Source organism: Eschrichtius robustus, chromosome 19 (assembly GCF_028021215.1).
Source record: "Eschrichtius robustus isolate mEscRob2 chromosome 19, mEscRob2.pri, whole genome shotgun sequence".
NCBI classification, from domain to species: Eukaryota; Metazoa; Chordata; class Mammalia; order Artiodactyla; family Eschrichtiidae; genus Eschrichtius; species Eschrichtius robustus.
In genome coordinates, this window is record NC_090842.1 from 66,977,483 (window position 1) to 66,995,353 (window position 17,871).

The 17,871-nt window shown below is 61.7% G+C and overlaps 4 protein-coding genes across 6 annotated transcripts in view; 2 read left to right on the forward strand and 2 right to left on the reverse strand.

Annotated features, from left to right (window-relative positions):
- Positions 1-17,595, forward strand: part of RPL28 (ribosomal protein L28) — a 138,304-nt gene extending 120,709 nt beyond the window's left edge. The window contains exons 1-5 of one of the 2 annotated variants that reach the window (XM_068527739.1): positions 14,813-14,865; positions 15,205-15,293; positions 15,389-15,512; positions 17,144-17,262; positions 17,464-17,595. In XM_068527739.1, coding sequence (XP_068383840.1) covers positions 15,213-15,293; positions 15,389-15,512; positions 17,144-17,262; positions 17,464-17,553 — 414 coding nt within the window. In that variant the 5' untranslated portion in view covers positions 14,813-14,865; positions 15,205-15,212 and the 3' untranslated portion in view covers positions 17,554-17,595. Of the gene's footprint in view, positions 1-14,812; positions 14,866-15,202; positions 15,294-15,388; positions 15,513-17,143; positions 17,263-17,463 lie in introns of those variants that run through there. The other variant, XM_068527740.1, reaches the window with a different exon arrangement.
- On the reverse strand, positions 26-3,652 carry IL11 (interleukin 11). The gene is made up of 5 exons (XM_068528972.1): positions 3,507-3,652; positions 2,137-2,309; positions 1,881-1,967; positions 1,593-1,754; positions 26-614 (listed from the first exon to the last, which is right to left on the reverse strand). The coding sequence occupies exons 1-5, from the start codon at positions 3,511-3,513 to the stop codon at positions 444-446; spliced, it is 600 nt and encodes a 199-aa protein (XP_068385073.1). The 5' UTR covers positions 3,514-3,652; the 3' UTR covers positions 26-443.
- TMEM190 (transmembrane protein 190) lies at positions 5,005-9,483 on the forward strand. 2 transcript variants are annotated; one of them, XM_068528971.1, is made up of 4 exons: positions 7,903-8,131; positions 8,875-9,000; positions 9,083-9,167; positions 9,258-9,483. In XM_068528971.1, exons 1-4 carry the CDS (start codon positions 7,948-7,950, stop codon positions 9,481-9,483), a joined length of 621 nt encoding a protein of 206 aa, XP_068385072.1. In that variant the 5' UTR covers positions 7,903-7,947. The 2 variants fall into 2 exon arrangements, 1 of the variants encoding a protein (XP_068385072.1); XR_011071549.1 differs by lacking the exons at positions 9,083-9,167; positions 9,258-9,483 and adding an exon at positions 5,005-7,777 and having other exon boundaries at positions 8,096-8,131; positions 8,875-8,926.
- TMEM238 (transmembrane protein 238) lies at positions 10,374-13,382 on the reverse strand. The gene is made up of 2 exons (XM_068528845.1): positions 12,839-13,382; positions 10,374-10,492 (listed from the first exon to the last, which is right to left on the reverse strand). Exon 1 carries the CDS (start codon positions 13,380-13,382, stop codon positions 12,846-12,848), a length of 537 nt encoding a protein of 178 aa, XP_068384946.1. The 3' UTR covers positions 10,374-10,492; positions 12,839-12,845.
- Positions 17,596-17,871: the final 276 nt, after the last annotated feature.

A 17,871-nucleotide genomic window follows, 5' to 3' on the forward strand; every position in this document is an offset into this window, starting at 1 on the left:
TTGACAAATTTAATCCCCTCTTCTCTATCTCACAAAGGTTCTCACATTTTTGTACAAAAATCCAGGCCTCCTTTCCCCCTCCCTCCCCAACCCAACACAGAAAGTAATTGTTTAATAAATAATATATGCTCCTGCCCAAGCCCAGAGGGGTGGGGGTCAGGGAGACACCGTGGCCAGACTTCTTAGAGATCCAAGAATCCGGGACCCCGGTTCCCTCCTCCTCAGGGACCCCCGAGTCCACCTGCCTCCCACCCACCCCCTTAAATAAATAAGTATAAATAAGGCACAGATGCCCCCCTGCCCAGGTCTCCTGGAGGGATCGTCTCTAACTAGAGGGAGACAATGGTGAGGGCGGAGTCCTCTGGCTACCACGCCCCCAGTCCCGAAATAAATAAATAAATAAGGTCTGGCTTTGAAGGGCGCTGGTGGCTCTAGGTGGAGGGTCACAGCCGAGTCTTCAGCAGCAGCAAGCCCCGCACAGCCCAGTCGAGCGTCAGGTGCAGCCCCCCAAGGATGGCATGGGCCGCCCGGACGCCTCCCCAGGGTGAGGCCGGGGGAGGCAGGGGGGGTGCCGGTGGGTCTGGGGGCGCCTGGGGCAGGGCCAGGCGGGACATCTGTCAGGAGAGGACAGAGGGTTAACATCAGGCCAGCGGTGCAGTTAGGGTCCGGGGAAGTGGGTATTTGGAGCCTGTACTGAATCAGGGTTGGGGAAGTCCAGCTTGCATATTTCCACTGTGTCTCTGGCCTGTGAGGTGGGGTGTCTGGGTTGGGAATTCTTCAAGACGTTGGGTTCAGAAAATTGAGGCTGGGCCCAAAAGGTGGGGGTCTTAAGGCTGGGATTCTAGGGCCAGGTTCAGAGGGCTGGGGGTGAGGTCTGTAGCATCAGGGCCAGGATCCTGGGGCCGAGGTCTTAGATGTGGGGTCTCATTGTAGGATCAAGCTCAGGGACTCATGTGTGAGAGCTGGGGTCTCAAGTCTGGGGTTTCAGAGCTGAGAGTTGGAATTTGAGTTACAGGGTCTTTGGGGTCAGGTCCAGGAACCGGGGTCTGAAGTCTTACAGTCTCAGGGTCTTGAGTCTGGGGTTTTGAAAGTCAGGGTCTTGGGGTCTTAAGGGCTCACAACCTAGATCTGAGCTCTTGGGGACCCAGGGTTCAGGGTCTGGGGTCTTCTAGTTTGAGATCTCAGGGTCCAAGTCCTTGAGATCTGAGGTTTGCAGAACCAGGGTCTGCAGGCTGGCTTTGAGTCACAGTGCATCACCTGAGGGTCTGGGGTCTTGATGTGTCAGGATCTCAGGGCCAGGATATGGGTCTCAGGGTTTGGAGGTTCAGAGTTTCCTGGGCTTGGGGTCTGGATTCCTCCTGTTTTGGGACCGGGGTCTCCAGGTCTTGGGGTGAGGGTTTGGATTCTCAGATCTTAGGGCTTCAGGATGGGAGTCTTGGAGTAACAAGACCATGGGGTTTCCGAGTCTCAGGGTGAGAGTTTAGAGTTTCCAGGCAGGATTTTGGAGTCTGGGGCCTCAGGGACACAGGGTGAGGGTCTCGGAGTAGGCCTGGGGTCTGGGGTCCTGGGGTCTCAGAGCCAGGTGATCGTACCAGGAGCTGCAGCCGGCGCAGCAGCCGGTCCAACCGGGCCTGCAGGGCGCCCAGATCGGGCTCCAGGGTCCGCAGGGAAGGGCCTCCTGCCCGGCGCAGCCACTGCACATGCCTCAGGTAGGAGAACAGGTCTGCCCGCAGCCGTGTCAGCACTCCCGGTAGCTGGGGGACGGGCGGGGTGGGGGGGGTGGCGTCAAGGAGCACCTGGCACCTGCCCGCTCCAGCCCCTAACCCCCTGCACCCCCTTCACTGCCCAGCTCCCACCTTTGACCCATCCCCTGCCCTTACCTGCAGGGCTCCCAGTGCCCCCGCACTCATGGCCAAGGTGGGGAGGGAATCCAGGTTGTGGTCTCCGTCAGCTGGGAATTTGTCTCTCTTGGGGGGAAAGAAACCGTGAGAGGGACCCTGCCCAGCTCCGGGGGTCCCTTCATCCCCCACCACGAGCCCCGGCCTCCTTTCTCCCCCGTCTCTGCCACCGTGGTAGCCCAGACGCCCTTCCCGCTCTCGGTCTTGGCCCCAGCCCATCCCCTCCAGGCTCTCCTACCAGCTGTGCGGCCAGCTGCCGAGTGTCCGCCAGGAGAGAGCGGGTCAGGAGGACGGCGCTGTCCAGCTCAGCCCGAGGGTCTGGGGAGGCCCGTGGGGGGCCAGGAGGTGGCCCCGGGGCAGCAGCTCTACCTGGCCACAGGCTCAGCGCGACCAGGACCAGGCAGCAGACACCTGAGGGAGGGAGAGGACAGAAAGGAGGCTCAGGCCCGACTGGGGGATCTGAGGGAGGAGGGGCTGGGGTGGGGGTTCTGAGTCCCAGGGCGGAGCGCCCAGGGCACGTCGCAGGGCCTGGGCTGGTTTCCCTCTCCCTCTCTGGCTCTGGTCGCCCCGCCCGTCGGAGCAGACGCGCCCCGGGGCGGGTAGACGGGCCGGGCGTCTCCCGTCCGCCCCCGGACGCCGGAATCTGGGCCCCGGGGCGGGGCAGGAGGGGGGAGACACAGGCCAGAACCTGCCCCCTCCCGGGGCTCAGGAGCCCGAGCCGGACTGAGAGCAGGGGAAGGAGACCTGGACAGAGGTCCGGGGGCCGTGACCCCTCCCCGGGAGACCCCCGCGTAGGCCCCACCAGAGTGGACCGCGGAAGGCCGGGCCGCAGCGCCGGGGATACCCCACAGCACACCTGGGCGGAGAGAGGCAGAGGCGCGGGCGCGCCGGGCTCGCGGCGGGGAGAGAGGGACCCGGCGGTGCTCAGCGCGGGGGCTCCGGCCCGCTCCCTCCGCGGCCGCCCATCCCCCAGCGGCCACGCCCACCCCTCCCGCCAGCCAATCAGCGACCCCCGGGCCGCCCCGCTCCCGCAGCACACCCCCAGCCCGCCCCCTGGGCCCTCCCAGGCCGCGGTCTGTCCGCCCGTCCGTCCGCATCTGTCTGGCTCTCCTGTTTCTGTCTGCACCCCTGTGTCTCCCTCTGTCTTTCCTCCCCGTAGCTGGGGTCGGTGTTCTGGGCTTGCTCTCACCTCCTTGGCCTCTCTGCCTCAGTTTCCCTCCCGGAGCCTCTCTGTTGAGGTCCCTGGGAGTCTGCGTCTCTCGGTCCCCGCTGACTCCCTGGGGGGTCCCTGGCCCTTTGGGATCACCCCCTGGCATTCGTCTGTCTCTGTCTGCGAGTCTCCATTTCTCTCTGCCTCGCGCTGCCCTGTCGGTGTCTCCGCGTCTCTGATCCGTCCTTTCATCTCTCGCTCTGCCCGTCCCTTCTCTAGGCCTCCTGCTTTCTCTGAATCTCCTTCCCGCTCGCTCCGTCTCCGCCTCCCCATCGCTCCCTCGCTCTCCTCCGTCTCTCGGTCCGATTCCGCTGTGTCTGTCTGCTCCCCACCCTTCCCGCCGACGGTCCCTCCCTCCTCCCTCCCTGTTCCCCCTCCGGGAGCTTGAACCAACTTACTGTTCATGTCCCCACAGGGCAGGGGTTCCCCAGGGCAGGGGGCAGGGGGCTGGGGGCCTTTAACCCTTCCCTGTCCGCTGCCGTGGGAGCCCTGGGGGTCAGCTGGGCCTCGGCCTGGGGAGGGGAGGCATGTGCGTGTGAGCAGAGAGGGCCGCGGCAGTGAGGGAGTGTGTGCGCCTGGGGGGTTATATAGGGGGCCGGGGCGGGCGGGCGGGGGGCAGGCGGCAGGGGAGGGCGGCCTGACACATCCTGACTCACCCTCCCTGCCTGCCTTTTCCATTCCGACGGAGCCGGCTGCCTCGCAGGGCTCACGCCGCCGCGCTCGGAGGAGGGCACGGAAGGAAAAGTTGGAAAAGTTGAAAAGGGAAAGGGGGGGGTGGTCGGAGAGGGGCTGGTGAGGTCATTGGCGTCCCCTCCCTCCACCTCCTCGGCCGGCCGCCGCCGCCGCCGCCGCCGCCGCCGCCGCCGCCGCCGGGGTAGACACGCGCAGCTCAAGAGCTGGGGCCTGGCTGCGGGGCGGGGGTCCGGCTGGACCAGGACAGGCAGAGAGATGGGGTGGCAGGGGGTGATGGGGACGGGGTAGAGGTGGCAACGGGGCCACAAGACGCAGGCCTGGCGGGCTGGAGGTGAGACGGGGTGAGACTCCCAGGGACAGAGAGAGATGGAGAGGCCGAGACCCAGGCAAGGAGGTAGAGACACACAGAGAGATGGGGACACGGGACAGAGGTGGAGAGTCTGAGGTGCAGAGATAGAGACAGCCAAGGAGACACGCTGCAGAGGCAGAGAAACAGGAGAGCGAAGTGAGGTTTGAGGGGCAAGATGAAGACAGCAGGAGACGTCTGGAGAGACCCAGAGAGACCCCCAAAAGGAAAAGGGACAGAGACAGGCATGCCAGAAAGAGGGGAGGCAGGCGGCAGAAAAGAGAGACACGAGGCAGGGTGACAGAGATGGAGAAGCCCCAGGGGGCAGAGATCCTCCGAGAGATGCAGATGCTGAGATGACGAGGACTCAGCAGTGGGGACTGAGAGAGGGGGAGCCTTTCTCCAAGAGACAGGTTGGAACATGGTGAGAGAGAACCAGAGGCAGAGAGACAGAGACCAAGAGAAAGAGGCATCGAGACACCCAGTAGAGGTGAGACCTCGGGCACATGGCTTCACCTCTCTGTGCCTCGGTTTCTCCATCTGTGAAATAGGGATACCCCGGGCACGACCCCCTCCCGAAAGCCTGTGTGAGGATACAGTGAGTTCACTCCTGTAAAGCACACAACCAGCTCTCAGTAAATGCGAACCATTGCTATTCTCACCGTTGATTTTTATGAACATATCCAGGGAGACAGAGAAAAAGAGGGAGCCCCTGGGAGAGATGGAGATGGTGAGACACGGAGAGAGCAGCTGGGGTGGGTGGGGGGAGCTGGAGACCGGGATAGGGCAGGGAGGACACCATGCGGAGAGGTGGAGATGCGGAGAGGGGTGGGAGCAGGAGTGGGAGACACAGACTCAGGGGGATAGTGGTGCCGACACAGACGCACACAGGGAGTACCAGGTATACGGAGCAGAGGTGGCCCCGGGGATTCAGGGCAGAACGAACGAGTGAGGGACCATGACAGGAACCCAAGTCCCCAGGAGCACCGCGACCCCCAGGATAAGGGTGGCAGAGAAGGGTGGAGGGTAGTGAGAAGACGGAAGGTGACAAGGACTTCCAAAGGTCCCCCCGCAGACACCCCCCCCCCCCCACCGGCCCCTGCGACTGCTGAGCTGGCAAGGGGGCTCTGAGGATGAATGGCGGCTGAAGTCCTCCCCCTCCCATCCCCCACCACTTGGGGGGACAACTGCTCAGGTCCCCAGGGAGGTGAGGTCACAGCCCCCCCATGGTGGGACATGACCTCATCGCCTCAGGTAAGAGCTCCCTCTGCCTCTCTCAGTCTGTCATGGCCACCCCTGCCAGGGCCCCCCAGGGGCCCTCCCCAGCCCCTGCTCATGCTGGGACCCAGGCCTCTGACCACTGGGTCTCTGCCCCCAGGGGGCCTGTTTCCGGCTGAGTCAGCGTGGGGGGGCCCAAGGCTGCGTCAGTGAGGGGAGAACTGACGTAGCCCCCCCCCAAGACCGGTGGGGCCAGCCAAGGTGACTCAGGCCACCAGCCTGGGGGATGGACTGGCGTGAGGGGATGGGAGACTGAGCCTGGGGCCAGCCTGAGAGCCACAGCAGGGATCTGATGATGGCAGCCCCTTCCACCTCCGGGGAACCGATCCCATTGCTTTAACCTAGGAGTCCAAGAGCCCAGCTCCTCCTCCCTCAGACTCAGGGGTCCAGACCCCCGCCGCCTACTCCCTCGGATCCAGGAGCCCAGCTCTCAGCCCCCTCCTCCCTCAGACCCAGGTGGCAGGTGTCCAGGCCCGAAACCCTTGTTTCTAGAAAGGTAGAGAAAACTTGTGGCCATTCTGCAATTTGGGGGTGCTCTGTTGGGGAAGGTCAGGAGTCTAGGCATCGGTCATCAGTCCCCCACTAGTGCCATTCCCCTCGGCCTGCTTCGGCCCTCTCAGCCCGGGGATGCGGGGTCGTCTTCCCTCACCGTGGCAGCAGGAGGCCGGTGGCTTCAGGACGGGAGGGCGGGGGCTGCTCAGGACTCCTGGGTCTTCCCCAGGGTTGGGGACACTCAGGCTACTTCTGTGGAAAGGAGGGCAGACAAAGACAGAGACACGAGTAAAGAGATGGAGAGGCAGGGTAGGAGACTCACAAACAATGACAGGAGATGACAGTGACAAACAGAAAGAGACAGGAGCACAGAGGCCAGAGTGAGAAAGAGACAGAGAGGAAAAAAAAAAAAAAATTGGGACCCTTACAGACGCAGAGACAAGCTCAGGGGCTCGGAGACAAAGACTGGGGGAGACACGGAGCTGAGACTCTGAGGGGTGATGACAGCCGTGGGGGGCAGATGCCACTGGGATATGACGGGGGACCCCAGGGGGTCCTTGCTCATGTGCTGGCCCCTGGGTGAGGTGGAGCTGGCTGGTGTGAGGTCAGCAGGTCCGAGGCTGTGTGTGTCCGTCTGTCTGTCCCTGGGGGGTCCTGTCTGGCCCCTGGGGGGTGACGGGGCAGGCGGGCCGCAGAGGCAGCCCAAACCTGTCATTAGTGGTGAGGGCCGTGACGGCGGCCCCCCCAGCCCCAAGCCGCGGTCCAGGGCCCGGCGGCCCCGCCCCCCCACCCCCTCCTTGATCCCTGAGGAATCCCGGGAATTGGGAAGTGGGTCCAGATGATGTTGACACAGGAAACGGTCAGCAGCTGCCCGGCCTCAGCCCCACAACCCCTCTGACCCCCACCCCCGGCCCCCTGCCGAGCCCCTCGGACCTGTGTCATCTCTGACGAAGGCAACCCTGGGCCCACTCAGCACCCACCAGGATGTTTACGGGAGATGGGTAGGACGGGAGGCAGCCTCAAAGGGCTTCTTGAGAAATGGGGTCTGGACTCCTGGACAGCTGCCCTCAGACCTAGTCCCCTGCCCCCTCCTCCCTCAGACCCCGGGGTCCAGACCCCCAGCCCCTCTTCCCTCAGACCTGGGAGTTCTGACCCCCAAATGCTCCCTTCCCTCTGATCCAAGTGTCCAGACCCCCCCAGCTCCCTTCTCCCTCAGACTCAGGATCTGGACACAATGACACACCGCCCCAGGAGAGCTGAGCCCCCTCCTCACTGGCTGGAAAGCTGAGTGGAGGTTCAGGGGAGAATGAGGGAATCACGTTCCCACCCCAGCCCCCAAGTTGGCCTCCTCCCCCACCACTGGGGTGGACCAAACCAGAAGCTTGGGGACCCCAGTCGGATCCATTTCCCTGTTTGCAGGGGGGGAAACAGACTGAGCTAGAAGGGGCTCCCTTCCCATGAGTCCCCTCCCCACCACCCGGGGCCTCAGATCTCTCCGATCCTGGCCCTCCCTTTACACACTCCCCATCAGGAGGCCTGGATGCCTTTGGGACCAGGGGACGGGACTCCTGAGCAAGAGCCTCCCAGGGGACTCCTGAGCAAGAGCTCTGGCCTATGGCCTGACCCCCATTTTCTCATCGCCCTCTTAGGTCTCCTGGTTGCTAGGGGGCCTCCCTAACAATGGGGCTCAGTGAGGTCTTCTGGGCCTCAGGCCCCCTGCCCCTGGTTGCTAGGGGGAAGACTCCCTGGCAACCAGGTCTCAGGAGCCTTTGGGTCACCTCGAGCTGCCTTTCAGGAATGTTTACTAAGCAGAGGGATTCCCTGGCAAGAAGGTCTCAGGGTGCCCACTCCTTGGACCAGGCCAGTATGACCCCCCCCTTCTTTCTTCCCAATTGCTAAGTGGGCTCCCTAGAAATAGAACTTAGAACTTTGGGGGCCAGCTGGGCAGGCGGGCGGGGCCGAGCCGGTTGCTGGGGTGATGGCCTTCAAGGTCTCTCCCCACAGAGGCCCCAGGAGTCTGGGGAGGCGACATGGTGGGGTCTGGGATCCCAGCTTTGGGCCTCTTCCTGCTAATGCAGGGCTCAGTAGGTGAGGGGGCTGATGAGAGGGTCAGAGAGCTGAGCAGAGGGCCTCCTCACCCTCCATACAGCCTCCCAACACCGCTCTTTTCTTTCACAGACGGGAATGGAATCCAGGGATTCTTCTATCCATGGAGTGAGCAGTGGAGGAAACCCTGGGTCCCCTGGGGACAGGGAGCCCAGACTAGACTCTTGGGTCTAAAGGGAGGAGGGGCTGGGGGCCCGGACCCCTGGTCTGAGGGAAGAGGGGCTGGGGTCTGGATCCCTGGTCTGAGGGAGGAGGGGCTGGGGGCCCGGAGTCCTGGGTCTGAGGGGGGAGGGGCTGGGGACCCGGACCCCTGGGTCTGAGGGGGGAGGGGCTGGGGGCCCGGACCCCTGGGTCTGAGGGGGGAGGGGCTGGGGGCCCGGACCCCTGGGTCTGAGGGGGGAGGGGCTGGGGGCCCGGACCCCTGGGTCTGAGGGGGGAGGGGCTGGGGGCCCGGACCCCTGGGTCTGAGGGGGGAGGGGCTGGGGGCCCGGACCCCTGGGTCTGAGGGGGGAGGGGCTGGGGGCCCGGACCCCTGGGTCTGTGGGGGGAGGGGCTGGGGGCCCGGACCCCTGGGTCTGAGGGGGGAGGGGCTGGGGGCCCGGACCCCTGGGTCTGAGGGGGGAGGGGCTGGGGGCCCGGACCCCTGGGTCTGAGGGGGGAGGGGCTGGGGGCCCGGACCCCTGGGTCTGAGGGGGGAGGGGCTGGGGGCCCGGACCCCTGGGTCTGAGGGGGGAGGGGCTGGGGGCCTGGAGTCCAGGGTCCAGCACGAAGTAAGCACTAGGCCGGCAGCCCCAGAGCCTGGTGTTGGGGTCAGGCTCTGTGAGGCAGCTGCCCCTTGCGCTGGTCCCCAGGCTGTGAGGGAGATGTGTGGGACCGGGAGAGCTGTGGGGGCCAGGCGGCAATTGAGAACCCGAATCTCTGTCTGCGTCTACGATGCTGCTACCGCGACGGCGTCTGCTACCACCAGCGGCCGGACGGTGTGTGCCGGGGAGCCAGGGCCCCTGGGGTGGGGGCTGGTGGCAGGGACCCCTTGGTCTCACGGCTCCCTGCTTTGTGCAGAAAACATGCGGAGGAAGCACATGTGGGCGCTTGGCTGGACGTGCGGAGGCCTCCTTTTCCTGATCTCCAGCATCTGCCTGTTCTGGTGAGTGGGGTCGGGGCTCGGGTGGGCTCCCCTGCCCTGGGGGGCGGGGGCAGGTGGACGGCACAGCTGAGGGTGTCCCCTCCCTGCTAGGTGGGCCAAGCGACGGGATATGCTGCGGCTGCCGTGGTTCCTGAAGGGCAAGTGCAACCTGTCAAGGACCGTCTCTCTGTTATCCAAGGACCGGACACCAAGCGAAAAGAAGACGGCGTCCATTGGCAGCATGCCCACGGAGGGGGCCCTGGACGTCTCGGGGGGCACTGATGGGGAGGGCACGGAAGGGGGCGAAGAAACGGAAGCAGGGGAGGAGGAAGATTAGAGGCACCCCTGGAGGGACCCCTCAATACAGATATAGCACAGAGATGCATGGTCTCTTTTCTGAGAAGCATGAAGCAGGGGGTGGATAAGACCCAGAGGCCGGGAGAGAGTGTGTGTGTGTGTTTTGGGGGGTGCCTGGGCTGTGATCATGGGGGGTGTGAGCTGACGGGCGTCTGGGGTCCAGGAGTAAGTGGGGAGGATCCGAGCTGAGGGGGACTTGGGCTGATGGGGGCGGGCCTGAGCTGATGGGGGTCCTGAGTTGAGTGTAGGTCCTGGGCTGTGATTATGGGGGGTCTGGACTGAGGGGCTTGGGGTGAGTTGGGGGTGGCCTGGGCTGAGACTGCAGCTGGGCTGGGGGTACATGGACCACCGTGCCCCTCAGCTGTCCTTCTGCCGCTGCCTGACAGCCTCTGCTGCCTGCCCTTGGGATCCTGCCGCCCTTGGGCCAGTAGGCATTTGCCTTGCTTCCCACAAACGCCCGGACAACTACAGCTCTCAGACTCCCTAGTGGCGGGACGGAAATTTTCCTGGAAGTTCATTACAGTTGAAGACTCACCCTGCTCCGTCCTCTTTCCTCTGCCCCTCCTCCCTCAGGTAACAGAGCTACTCCAACCTACCCTCCATAAGTATTCCCCCCAACAAATATCTTGCAAGTCTTTGTCCCTCTGTCTGCATCTCTGGGGACCTCAAACGAACAGAGGAACCTGGGCTGAGGGAGGTCTGGACTCAAGGGGTGGGTCTGGGCTTGAGATCCTTGCCCCCCACTCCTGTCCCCCTCCGTGAGGGGACAGCGTGAAGCTAGGCTCCTAGGTCCCCAAGGGCTTGGGCAGCCCCTCCCTCACCCCTGCCCCAGTGCCGTCCCTCCCCAGACAGATACGCAGCACAGTGAGGCAGAGCCCTTTATCCAGGGGAGGATAGATGCAGGACACGTAGGCATCCTGGCAGCCAGATGATGACGGAGGCAGCTGCGCATCTCCATCGGGTCCTGACAGGTGTGGCCATGCGTTCGTCTGTAGGAGGGAGGGTGGGGTTAGTGGCTGCTCAGGACCCCTGCGTGTATCCCTGCATCCCAGGACCACCACCCAGGAGAAGGAGCCCCTTCCTCCCGCTTCAGTCCCTCACCATTGACTGACGCACTTGCTCATTGGCTCCTTCATTACTCCGTGCCCTGACGTGCGGCAGCGACTGCGCCTTTAACTCACCGGAACCCAGTGGTACAAGGTGGGGAATGAGAGGCAAGGAAAGGCAGAGATGGAGAGACTTACACACAACAGAGAGAGAGGGAGAGACACATATGTCAAGGGAAGGACAGAGGCACAAAGACAAAAAAAGACACGGGAGATAGACTGAGACAGACACAGGGACAAAGAGAAAGACAGGCAGAGACAGAGAAGATGAAATGGGGAGAGAAATGACATAGGATGGGTTAGGCTCTGCACATCTTCTCAACTAATTTTGGTCCCAGAGGGAGAGAGAAGTGACCAGAGCCAGGACCTACAGGCCCCTCTGTTAAAATTCCAGTCCTCTGTCCCTCATGTGCTGGAACCACCTCACCCTGCCATTATGGAGTCCTGTGTTTGGAAAGGCCCGTTTTCCTTCTAAGAGGGGCCTACAGGCCGGTCAGCTTGGCCAGTTTCTGGCAAGTGGTTCTAGCAGCAGAGGTTATTTCTGCATTGTATGCCAAATTTTGTGTTAGCTCATGCTTCATCTATGCATAAACTGTTTCCTCATCTGAACCACAGAACATAGCATATGAATGGACTATTTTCAAAATTCTCACAAAAAAAGGGTATATAACTATCCTTCTGGATGCAGAGAAGGAAAGTTAATTCATCACCTATAAAGAATGTCTTAGGACATTAGAATTTAATTCTTTTATGTAACCCCCATTTGAGAAACTGATTCAGTCACTCATCCATCCATTATTCCACTTATCCATCCACCCACCCACCAACCCATCTATCCTCTCATCTATCTACTTACCCATCTGCCCAAACATCCATACAACCCCACATTCACCCATCTACCAGCATCAATCCCACCATATCCATCCATCCACCCACCCATCCATCAACCAATTCATCCATCCATCTATCCCTCATCTATCCACCCATCAATCCAACCACATCCACCCATCCACCACCTATTTATCCATCAAGCAATTCATCCATTTATCCCTCTATCCACCCACCCATCCACCTATCCACCCACACCTTCATCTACCCATCCATCAATCAATCTATCCATCCACTCATCCATCAACCCAGTCCATCCATCCATCCATCCACCCACCCACCGGATCATCAACCTCTGACTTCCTGAGTTCACTCTTTGCTGGGGAATGCTAAGAACAAAGACACCAGAGACCCAGGCCTTACCCTCCAGGGGCTCCCTGTTGGGTGGGAGAGACAGTATCAGCACACACACATACAACACACAGTGATACAAGCAATAACAAGGGTAACTCAGACAATGTGAAGACCCAGAGAAAGGCACTGAAGTTGAGTTGGATCTGAAAAGACACCTGGGAAGTTTTCTGAGTGGAGTGCAGACAACAAGGGCACCCCCAGTGTAGGTGAAGGCATGGACAGAGGCCAGTTGGTGTGAGACAGCCTGGCCATCGTGGACTGAGGGAGGTCATTCTAACTGCAGAGAAGGCAGGAGATGTGGAGCTGAGATGTGGCAAACACACACATAGTGAGTGGCTTGGATTTAACCAGAGGGCAACAGGGAGCCACAGCAGGTCTCTGGCAGAGGAGTGCACTCTGGAGAGTGCAACAGGTACCTCCCTTTTGGCAAGAGGTGGCACCTTTTGGGGCCTCAGTGTCCTCCCTGGGGTGGGGACAGTAATAGCAGTGACCTCAGAGACTCTGTTACACTTGGAGGATTAAATGGGAAACAGGACTCGGTGCACCTGGGGACTGGAGCACAGGGACGAATCATCTCCAAGTGTTGGTGGAGCTAAAGGTGACTCTCCAGCCCTCACGCACGTCTGGGGGCAGGGTCTCATTTGTCTCTCCCCAGTCTGCACCCATGCCTACTGTCTCTAGGTCTTCATCCTCTGGGTCTCCGCTAGTCTTTGCTTCTCTGCCTTCCAGTCTTGACCTCTACCTGTCTCTCTCTCCCCATTGTCTCTGTCTCTCCATCTTTCCCTCTCCATTTCCATCTCTCCTTGATGTCTCTCCATCTCTCCCCTCTGTCCCTCCCTCCCTCCCTCGCACTACCTCTCCAGCTCTCCGTCTGTCTCTTCATCTCTCCCACTGCCCTTCAATCTCTCCCGCTGTCCCTCCATCTCCCCTCTGTCCCTCGGTCCCTCCATCTCTCCCCTCTGCCCCGCCCCGCTCCCCGCCCCTCACCTCGGGCTCACTCGTTGCCCGCACCCGCCGCCCTAGGCCCGGCCTCGAGCGAGACGAGCTGCAGGCGCACGCGGCGGGAGCCGGGGGCGTGCGGCGGGGGCATGCGGGCGGCGGCGCGCGCTCCCCAGGAGACGGGCGCGGCGCGCCGGCCGGCGGAGGAGGAAGCTGGCGCCGACCAGCGGCGGGAGAGCTTTCGCGCGAGGCGGGAGAGCGCCGAGGGCCGCAGGCCGTAGTCGCGCTCGAGCTCCTGGCGCGAGATCTCGATGTTGCCGGTGTACCAGAGGATCCAGCCGAGCAGGCTCAGGAAGACGAGCAGCGCGCCCGAGTAGATGAGCAGGTCGCCGAAGTCGCGGCCGCGCACCTGCAACTGCGCGAACACGCCGGTCAGCAGCGCCGCCATGCCCGCCACGTCCAGCGCCACGGCCAGCAGCAGCGCCAACCGGCAGCGGCCCAGGCCCGACGCGGGCACAGGCGCGCCCGCCGGCGGGGACGGTGCGCCAGGCGGGGGCCCCTGCGAGGCGCACACCGCTGGCGCCGCCGCCATGGCCCTGCTCCACCGCAGCGGCTGGCTCCGACGGAGAGCGTTCCGCGTTCCGGGTGCGGCCCGGTCCGGGGCGGGGTCAGGGGACTGCGCCAGGTGTGCCCGGCACCCGCCTGATCACCTGAGCTGGGCTGGGTGCTCAGAAGCCGATGCTGGGGGCAGCTGGGCGCACAGATTAGTGCGGCCCAGGGCCCCTGCATCCTAAGGAGCCTGAAGCAGCGCATGGTGAAAATCCGGGGTGCTCTACTAGAGGCAGCAGGGCAAACCCCAACATTCCTGTTTGCTCAGATTTCTCCTGGGGCCTCTGGACTGTCAGGACTCATTACGGCGAAGTCCAGGGGCACAGTGATGGGCCAGACAAGGCCCCTGACTTCAAGGAGTTTCTGGACATAATCACAACTCAAGGTGCCCTAATGGAGGTGACATAAAGCACCGTCATTCCTTCTGTTCACTTGGAGTCTCTCCAGGCCCTGTGCTGGTGAGGCTGAGGTCTCAGAGGTATATCAGGCGAGGCTCCTGCCCCTTAAAGAGGACCCTGACAACAGAAAATAAACTTCCCTAAAGTGTAACGGGTGTGACATAGGGCGGAATGGAGGGGGAGAATAGGGCTGGAGTCCGCGAGGCACAGGAAATAAGCTGGGCGAACAGGTATGCAAGCCCTAAAGGAACCAAGACCTTTCCCAGGCAAATCTCGTTTCCTCCAAACACACCTCGCCCTTAGAAGAAATGGGCGGCAGTCTGCGAGAAGGGTCCGTCCGGCTTCTCTCTAGACTCGAAATGCTGCAGGAGCTTAAGAGGACACAGGGGAGGGCGAATTGAGAGGGAGCTCCCGGGGTTAGCCGAAGGTTTCCGAACGTGGCCGAATGGAGACCGAGTGTTTCCGAAGAGATTCGAAGCAGGCATGGGCCAATAAGAGGGAAGCTGGCCGCCCTTCGGAAGAGTGTTTCCGGAGAGTTCCGAAAATGTCCGACCGAGCCTGCTGCCTTCGTCGGGAATAGCCGAGGGCCTACGAAGAACGTGGAAGCACCCGAAGTCCTTGTGTGGTTTAAATAGTTCACGCACTAACAAGTTCATTCATAAAACAAATGTTTATTGAGCACCCACCCTGTGTCAAGCTCTGAGTGGCAATATTGGAGAGAAGCCGTTGAGGAAGGGGACTTGGGACTTCTGGAAAGGGACACACTCGGAAATCCAGCCGTGGAGTTCCGAAAACACACGAAGGGCCCTCGGAACTGTACCACTCCGCGTCGAGAACACGCCCTCGGGTCCCTAGCCGAAGAGTTCCGAAAGTCCCCGAACGGTTTGAGACTGACTGGAGGAAATAGCCGAACGTGGCCGAGCTGCCTCGGAGGCGGGCGGAAGGAGGCGGGGACAGGCGACGGCGCGCGCGTACCCTGAGAGGAAGCGGAAATGCGTGTTGCTATTAAAGGCGTCGCCCCGCCCCCCGTCTGCCTCTTTCCGTATCCGGCCGCCGCCACGAGAGGAGGTGAGTTGCTCCCGCGTGACCGCCTCTCGCGCCTGCCACCGGGTGTCTGTGCCCTTGCCTGCCTGTCTCACTGCGCCCCTCGCGCTCTTGGTTTCACTCCGGCCCCGCCGCCTTAGGTCGCTGTGGATTCTCACCTCTCGTCCCTCGTAGTTAGTCTCGGCCGCCCAGGTTCAGCGCCGCCACCTTAGGCCGCCCAGCCCCGCCTGGCAAATTTCTAGGCGCTCTCGGCCCACGCGGTGCTCCCACTCGCCAGGTCCCCAAACGCACCCTTTCTCTGTTGTCCGGCGTCGGCCTGCTGCTCGAGCACCCTGACGTTTTCCCGCGCCCCTTTCTCCGCAGCTGCCGCCATGTCTGCGCATCTGCAATGGATGGTCGTGCGGAACTGCTCCAGCTTCTTGATCAAAAGGAATAAGCAGACGTATAGCACCGTAAGCGGGGCTCTGACGCGTGGGTCGGAGGGAGGGACCTTTACGATTGCTGTGCCCCCTTTCTCTTCATGACCGCGATGCGTCCTCCTTCCCAGGAACCCAATAACCTGAAGGCCCGCAACTCTTTTCGCTACAACGGGCTCATTCACCGCAAGACTGTGGGCGTGGAGCCGGCGGCGGACGGCAAAGGGGTCGTGGTGGTCATGAAGCGGAGATCCGGTGAGCATTTGCCCTGGCTGGGCCCAGGCAACAGACCCCCATCCGGGGCAGGGGGCTGTGGTTTTTCACTGTCGGGCCGCGGAAGTGATTCTGCTATTGGACGGAGGATTCCTGGGGTCAGGATGTTTGCCTGGGAGGCTGGTTCCTCTCCAAGCTAGCCCATCAGCTATGTGAGCTTATCATCTAAAAAGTGGAGAAATTAAAAGCACCTGAACTCCGCTGCGTGCTTGTCAGGGTTAAATTACAGGGTTGCACGGTTTGATGACGTTTTCAGAATAAATCCTTGAAGAAGGTGGAAGTCTGCCTCCACCGGTGGGAAAATTCAGGTAAACAGATGGGGAGCCGCCTTCTAGCTCCCGCATAGGAAGTGACAGCTTGGGTTTGAAGCAGTAGTTTGGCTCCCATTCTGGCTTCGAGGATTCAGAATGGGGCGCTCAGCATCCCACCTCCCTGTGTCTCAGGCGCAGACAGGCCCTTTTAGAGTCTTAGAGGAGGTGAAGGGGAGGCACGGGTGTCTCTGGGTCACAGCTGAGTCATGGTATCGCACCCGCAACACTTTTGTTTGTAGGTGGGCAGTGGGTTTTAAGAGATAGGAATGAGCTTTTTCCTGGGTCCCTGATGAGGACTGATTTCTCTTTGGGTTCTGAGCCCTGTGTCCTGTTCAGTGACAGCAGCGACCACGTCTGCTGCCTTCTGTTCTCAGAGGGAAGGGGGTTAATCTCCCTTCCCAGAAGCACAGACCGAGGAGCAAGCAGTTGCTTATGCTTTTGGGCTTCTCAGGTTTCCACACTCCTGAGAACCCTGTTCTGGTGCGCTGGGTCCCAAAACCTTTGCTTTCTCTTCTTGGATTGTTGGGTGGCTTTTCCCGGGCTGTCAGGAATCGGGTTGACCTGAGGAGGTAACATGGGCTCTCCTCTGGGGTCAGAAGGCTAACATGAAATCTCCAGTATGGTACAGGGTCTTTGGCATCTGGGGGAAACCCAGGAGCACAGGATCCTAGCCAGGACCCCATCAGGTCTTTGGCGCAATAAAGGGGGTGTTTTCCTTTTTATCCTGGGCAGGGGAGTCCAACTCCACCTGTGCACAGGTGAGGGGCAGGTGTTTTCCCCAGGACTCTTCTTACCCCTGGTTCTCCTGTGGCTCCACATCACCCTAGCCTCACAGCTTGGCGTTTCAGACACTTGTTGCTGAGCGGGTAGCTAGGGCCCAGGAGGGTGCGGAAGGGAGAGGAGCCAGAGCTGCTCTCTGGGGAGTGCTCGCCACCTGGTCAGCGTGGTGCCAAGTGCCCACCTCGCCCAGGCTCTCCTTGGAGTCACACAACTGTGCTTGTGACCTTGGGCAAGGGAGTCCTGGTCCCTTTGCCTCTGCTTCCCCTTCGGTGCAGTGAGATGAGCAGTGTTGTGTCTCAGGGACAGGCTGGGGAGGAGACGCCTATACAGGGGCAGGACCTGGCCTGTGGTGGCCCTCGCCATCGTCCTGTAAGTTGATGCTTGGAGATGGGGCTGCCTCCCAGGCTCACACAGTCTGGGCACTCGGGTTCTCTGGGTGGGACTGTGCCCTCACCCCGGGGGTGGGCACCAAAGGTCCAGACCGTCTGACCCCTGGGGCCCCTCTTCTCCCCACCACACCAGGCCAGCGAAAGCCAGCCACTTCCTACGTGCGGACCACCATCAACAAGAACGCCCGGGCCACCCTCAGCAGCATCCGGCACATGATCCGAAAGAACAAGTACCGCCCGGATTTGCGTATGGTGAGTGGGGGCTGGAGAGCTGATGCCAGGTGGTGGAGGCGACTACACAGTGGGGACCCAGGGAGCCTGGCCAGTGCTGTGAAGGACGGCCCTCTGGTGACTGCGCTCTGGGGAGGAGGGAACGTCGCCCATCTGGGAGGCATGCGGGGGTGGGGGGCACAGCTGGTGGGGTGGGTGATCTGAGCTCGCCTCGCCTCCCAGGCTGCCATCCGCAGAGCCAGCGCCATCCTGCGCAGCCAGAAGCCTGTGATGGTGAAGAGGAAGCGGACCCGCCCCACCAAGAGCTCCTGAGCGATCTGTCCCCTTCCCCAATGCAATAAAGCTTTCAGCTGACTTGCCTCAGCCTCCTCGCCGTCCAGGCCGTGTCCCCAGGGGCTCCCCTACCAGCCGGCAGCACACGGTCGTCCCAGTGTCGAGTCTGGAGGGACCAGGTCCAGGTGGGGGAGCTGAGCCCCAGCTTTCGTGTGTGTCCTTGGCCCATCGTTTCTGCCCATCACGGAGGGCTGGCGTTGGTGTGAATTTTTACGTTGGACGCTCAGAGGTGATTGTTCAGTACCGCAAAAAAAGGAACTGCGGGTTAAGTAAAATCTAGAATCAGTGTGATCCCAT